General features: G+C 41.8%; 1 protein-coding gene across 1 annotated transcript; it reads right to left on the reverse strand.

The window, feature by feature from the left end:
* FAM237A (family with sequence similarity 237 member A) lies at positions 1-6,190 on the reverse strand. Its single transcript, XM_054043238.1, has 2 exons — positions 5,785-6,190; positions 1-140 (listed from the first exon to the last, which is right to left on the reverse strand). The coding sequence occupies exons 1-2, from the start codon at positions 6,188-6,190 to the stop codon at positions 1-3; spliced, it is 546 nt and encodes a 181-aa protein (XP_053899213.1).
* Positions 6,191-6,529: the final 339 nt, after the last annotated feature.

The following is a 6,529-nucleotide window of genomic DNA, read 5'->3' on the forward strand; positions in this document are numbered from 1 at the left end:
TCATTGTTTCCTCTTTATCCCTAGCCCTCCAATAACTCTTCGGAGTAATGCAGATCCACTCTTGTGCACATGGATGCTTAAGTCTTCAATCAGCTCTTTCTTGTTCAGCACTCGTGTCCTCTGATTGTGAGAAAATGTCCCTAGAAATTAGGGAGAAAAAAAAAAAAAAAAGAAGGGACATGAAAACATGTCTGAGGAAATCAGGGTCAGCTTCCAAACAATGTAAAGCTGGCAGCCTATGTAGCTTTCATCCTCCATGTTTTGCCAGTCTGATATTTAAGATAAGTAGCCAACTAATCAGAGCCAATCATTGGCATCAGATGCAGTCTTACAATGAGCAAAACTAAGCAAGTGTCCCTAGTTGGTAAATTACTTTGAAATCTGTGTTTTTCCATTATGGACCCTATCCTGGAGCCTTAGCATGAGCCATACAGGACAATAATAGGTTTTCTCCTGGTAAGAAATGCAGAATCATCATATTGTCTGTTGCTGTCAGTCACAATCAGAACCTGATCCAAATCCTGTTGAAGTCAATGGACTCTCAATTTCACTAGGCTTCGGACCAGCTCCATAGTGATCCTTTACCATTTCATTCACTAGGAGTCTTGCTCTTTATTTGAATGAGTGCAGGATAAGGCCCAAAAGCCAGCAAGTTGCTTTGTTAAGTGTAGTTCTAGTCTGAAAAGTGGGACCCACCAAGTCAAAGCAGCACCAGACCCTGGTATAACAGACTCAAAACCTGCAGCCAATACCCCGCACAACACAGCTTTCAAGATCCACAGGCCCTACACATGCCTATCACAATGTGAAGTATCTCATCCAGTGCACTAAATGCCCCACTAAGAACAACACGGGTGAAACCAGACAGTCACTATGCTCTCAACTGAATGCACACAGAAAAACAATAAAAGACAAAAACATTATCACTCCTGGGCGAACACTTTTCACAAAACAACCACTCCATATCTGGCCTTTCAGTCCTCATCCTAAAGAAAACCTGCACGAGACCTTCAAAAAACAAGCCTGGGAGCTTAAATTCATAACTTTGCTAGATGCTAAAAGTCATGGTCTTAATAAAGACACTTGCAACAATTTGTAACCCACTACTCCCCCCTTTTTTTGTCCTATGAGTGTAGAGGTATTAATGGACCACTTTACCTTGAATGGTCGCCTAGAATATGTGTTAACTATCTATGCTAAACAATCTGTTGTAACTTGTATTTAGGTGTGACGCTGAGTACATATCCCAGACTTGAAGAAGAAATTGGACCAAAAGAAATTGTTCCAATAAAAGATATTATCTCACCTACCTTGTCTCTCTAAAAAAATAAAAATAGCAACAGACCTGCTCCCTATGTTTATTACAATCATAGCTGCTTATTTTAGGGACATACATAAGCTTTTACTGCATTTCACTCCTGTTAGCCCTGCAGAACCAACACAGCTAAGAGAACAAGCTAGATTATTTTCCTTCTGGTGCACAGTCAGCAGGATTGCATGCTAAAAATCTAATTACAGGTTCAATTAGTTACCTGTACAAACCCACTGTGGGAGTTGCACAGGTGATAGTGGAGGCAGCATCTGACCTCATACAATAGTGTGAGAAAGAAAGAGCCAGTGCATGTTGAATGTGTAGGGCTATGAAAGGCCATCTCTGGATTTGTGAATGGAGCATATTTGCCCTGGAGACAGAATAAGCACCTCATTTGAGAGTATTCTTTTTACATAGTCACTGGTGAAAGCAGAGGCAAACTAGGTGAAAACCTGAAGGGAACCCTGGGGGCTGATTCCTTGATAGGCAAGCAATGTGCTAAAGCTATAGTTTGGTCAACTAGTACTTCAATGGGTATGAACTATTTATCATAGACTTTAAGGTCAGAAGGGACCATTATGATCATCTCGTCTGACCTCCTACATAACGCAGGCCACAGAATCTCACCCACCCACTCCTGTATCAAACCTGTGTCTGAGCCATTGAAGTCCAAAAACCAAATCATGGTTTAAAGACTTCAAGATGCAGAGAATCTTCCAGCAAATGACCCATATCATATCACTTAGTATATTTGATGCGGAAAGTAATGGCTTTTTTTCTGTGAATGATATTGAATGTTAAGGTGCTTATTAAAAAGCACCTTTTAGACTGACTCTACCCTGAGGATTAACCACCAGGAGGTATTGTGGCATAGCAAACAGGCCATGGAAATGTGATTCGGGTACCTGAGCATTATGCTTAGTTCTGTCACTGCGGGTACGTCTACACTACCCGCCGGATTGGCGGGTAGTGATCCATCTATCGGGGATCAATGTATCGCGTCTTGATCCCCAAACGCGCTCCCCGTCGACTCTGGAACTCCACCAGGGCAAGAGGCGGAAGCGGAGTCGATCCCGCGCCACGAGGACGCGAAGTAAGTCAATCTAAGTTGATCTAAGATACGGCAACTTCAGCTACGCTATTCTCGTAGCTGAAGTTGCGTATCTTAGATCGATCCCCACCCCACCCCCCAGTGTAGACCAGGCTTGACTTGTGACATGATCCTGGGCAAGACACTCAACCTTTCTCCACTTTGAGATGTATAAGAGAACAGTGCTAAGTGGGGCTATACATTTTTACAGCTCTTTCAAGAGCTTTAGTTAGTCCTTCATTGCATAAAAGCCCACTCTCCAGTATTTAGTATTGAAAGGTGGATAAAGAACTGGTTAAAGGGGAGACTACAATGGGTCATACTGAAAGGTGAACTGTCAAGCTGGAAGGAAGTTACTAGTGGAGTTCCTCAGGGATCGGTTTTGGAACCAATCTTATTTAATCTTTTTATTACTGAGCTTGGCACAAAAAGTGGGAATGTGCTAATATAGTTTGTGGATGACACACAGCTGGGAGGTATTGCTAATACAGAGAAGAACCGGGATATCATACAGGAAGATCTGGATGACCTTGTAAACTGGAGTAATAGTAATAAGATGAAATTTAATAGTGAAAAGTGCAAGGTCATGCATTTAGGGATTAATAACAAGAATTTTGGTTATAAATTGGAGACATATCAGTTGGAAGTAACAGAGGAGGAGAAGGACCTCGGAGTATTGGTTGATCACAGGATGACTACGAGCCGCCAATGTGATATGGCTGTTAAAAAGGCTAATGGGATGCATCAGGTGAGGTATTTCCAGTAAAGATAAGGAGGTGTTAGTACCGTTATACAAGGCACTGGTGAGACCTCATCTGGAATACAGTGTGCAATTCTGGTCCATGTTTAAGAAGGATGAATTAAAACTGGAACAGGTACAGAGAGGGGCTACTAGGATGATCCAAGGAATGGAAAACCTGACTTATGAAAGGAAACTCAAAGAGCTTGGCTTGTTTAGCCTAACCAAAGAAGGCGGAGGGGAGATATGATTGCTCTTTATAAATATATCAGAGGGATAAATATCAGGGAAGGAGATGAATTATTTAAGCTTAGTACCAATGTGGACACAAGAACAAATGGATATAAACTGGACATTAGGAAGTTTAGACTTGAAATTAGATGAAGGTTTCTAACCATTAGAGGAGTGAAGTTCTGGAACAGCCTTCCAAGGGGAGTAGTGGGGGCAAAAGACCTATCTGGCTTCAAGACTAAGCTTCATAAGTTAATGGAGGGAATGGTATGATGGGATAGCCTAATTTTGGCAATTAATTGATCTTTGATTATTAGCAGGTAAATAGGCCCAATGGTTGTGATGGGATGTTAGATGGGGTGGGATCTGAGTTACTACAGAGAATTCTTTCCTGGGTGCTGGCTGGTGAGTCTTGCCCACATGCTCAGGGTTTAGCTGATCACCATATTTGGGGTCGGGAAGGAATTTTCCTCCAGGGCAGATTGGCAGAGGGCCTGGAAGTTTTTCGCCTTCCTCTGCAGCATGGGGCACGGGTCACTTGCTGGAGGATTCTCTGCACCTTGAGGTCTTTAAAACACGATTTGAGGACTTGAATAACTCAGACATAGATTAGGGGTTTGTTACAGGAGTGGATGGGTGAGATTCTGTGGCCTGCGTTGTACAGGAGGTCAGACTGGATGATCATAATGGTCCCTTCTGACCTTAAAGTCTATGAATCTATTCGCTACTAATGATAAACAGATATATTGATATAATTAGCGAAACTGAGGAGACTTACCTTTTGGTACCCAAATCAGATGCGCGGATAATACCTAACTCTCTTGATCCCTACACCTCAAGGCACATTATTAAGGAAGTAGCATTAGTCCAATTTTCTAGCTGGGGAAATTGAGGCACTGTGAAGTGACTTACCCAAGGTCACAGCAGATTCATGGCAGACCTGGGAATAGAACTCAGGTCTCCTGACTCCTCACCCATTTCTCTAGCCAGTGGGCCTGAGAGCTGAGCTACATCGATTCAGGGTTTTTCCTAGTTTGACTGATACCACTATAGTGGGATATCCTAGATATTACTGTGACTAAGGCTCTGAGGCAGCTTCAGATATTACACTATTATTGTTTGTTAGGTTTAAACAGTGTAAGCCAGCATTAAATATTTTCAAAAAGTAAGACAAGGATCGTTTCAGTTTGTAGCAACCGAGTGTGAAAAGATACAATAGAAGTATGAAGGGAGAAACTTGGAAGATTGTTTTATATTCAAAGAAACCCACTGAAAGTTGCCTTGGTTCTCCCATCTAGACCCAGAATTGGTCCATGAAATCATTCAACTGCTAATAGTTCAGCTCAAACTAAAGAATCAAGCTTGCACAATTTGTTATGCTTAAGAAATGGAAATTCAATTCCTCATAACATTTGCAGATAGCAATCTCCTTCTAGCAATTGACTTTTGGTTTCACTGACTAAGCAAGGCAGATATGAACAACGTGGTTTTAAGACGCTACAAGACCTTGGATGAGAGCTTAGATAGTTCTACAACAAAAATTAGGCTGTCACTGTAGCAGTCTGACCACTACCAGCTGGTGTTAGTCAACAGCATTAAGAAATCAGATTACAACTCACAAAACAGAGTAGGAGTAAGAACAGAAGTAAAATATCCCTCCTTTTCTAAGAGTGTGCATGCACTGGACTGTGTCTAAAAATCTCTTCATCCTACTTAGTGTCATGATGTATGGTATCAGTCTTAAGCAGAAAGTATGTATTTAAAAAGAACCTGTGCACACTAACAGCCTCTACACAGCCTGATTCCCAGCTTTGTCTACATGATCTACCAGTAATCAGGCCCTGGCTGGAACTTGGAGACAGCTAATGGCAAAAAACTTTACTCACGGTATATTAATTAATTGCGCTCATATTTAGTATCATACTCCACAATGGTTCCAGTGGGACTGCTCAAGGAATAGGATACTACTGAATGTGAATAAGGCTGGCCTAGACCAGGCGTTACCCAGTAAAACTTAATGGGGCAATATATCTTCATGTGTTTGGTTACTTATCTATCTTCCCTGTCTGTATCCATACATGTTTCAAGTGGTTCACTTCTACCTCTTCTTATGATCCCTGTGGGAAAAGTCAATCATATATTGGGCCTGATCTGCAGTTGTTTCTCAGGCAAAACTCCCATTCAGAAGTTTTTGAGCATGATTAAGCTTCTTTAATGAACATATTAATCTTTGACTTGTACAGCACCAAGCACTCAGTTGTTTTTATGCTAACCCTTGCATGGTTCTCATTCTCCAATTCAAACTTGCATCCATCTGTTTCTATTTCTCTACTGGTGTCTGATTTTTATGTACACTACTGCTGTTTCTCCACCACAAGGTGTACATGTATTGGATAGAGGAGAAGTAATAACCTTGCTTTTGCTCTGTGAGCTGAGAATGCAGAGCTGTGATTTTCTGTTCAGCCTCCGCCAGTTGCCTCCTCCCTAGGCCATGGGTTCTGGAGAGCACACAGTCTACATAGATATCCCAGAAGAGCTGAGCCAGGTCCCAGAACAGAGCCCCATGCTTCAAGTTCTCTGATGACTTCAGGAAGATCATAAAGTCCCAAAAGCCACTGACTGAGTCAGAAATACGTGGCTTCCTCATCTCCAGCAAGGCAGCTGTGGAGAACTCCCAGCACTGGGGATCAGCTCGGCCAAGGGCCAGTGGATCATTTTGGCTGTGGCAGAAGAAAGGAGTCACACAAAACACTCCCATGATTAACAGAGAGCAGATAAGTCTCACGGAGTGAATTCTTCCTCTGTTCCCAGGATCCATTGTCACTGAAACTTCACAAAAACAGAAGAAGTTGAAAAATTGTCTAACCTTCATATGTTACTGGGTTAAATGAAGGAATGGGATGGGTGAAATCAAATCCTACAGCCTGTGTTATACAGGAGGTTGGCCTAGATAATAGCATTGGCCCCTTCTGGCCTTAAGCCTGGTGTGTACTTTGTTAATTCAATTCCATTATATTTGATATAAACATCCAAGTTTATTACCCAAAAGCTAAATCCACTAAACTCATTCAAGACTTCTTCTTATCTAAAACAGCAGTTTGTCCCCTGATGTAAATTGGCCAAGAACACCGCCTTAAATAGGAATATTTTACAAAGT

The sequence above is a fragment of the Malaclemys terrapin genome, chromosome 11, assembly GCF_027887155.1.
Source record: "Malaclemys terrapin pileata isolate rMalTer1 chromosome 11, rMalTer1.hap1, whole genome shotgun sequence".
Lineage (NCBI taxonomy): Eukaryota > Metazoa > Chordata > Testudines > Emydidae > Malaclemys > Malaclemys terrapin.

Excerpts from the sequence above, each read along its gene's own strand:
- FAM237A (XM_054043238.1), bottom strand. The coding sequence starts at position 6,190 with ATGGATCCTGGGAACAGAGGAAGAATTCACTCCGTGAGACTTATCTGC. Across the intron at positions 141-5,784 it reads GCTCACAGAGCAAAAGCAAG|GGACATTTTCTCACAATCAG; the intron begins GTTATTACTTCT and ends CCTAATTTCTAG.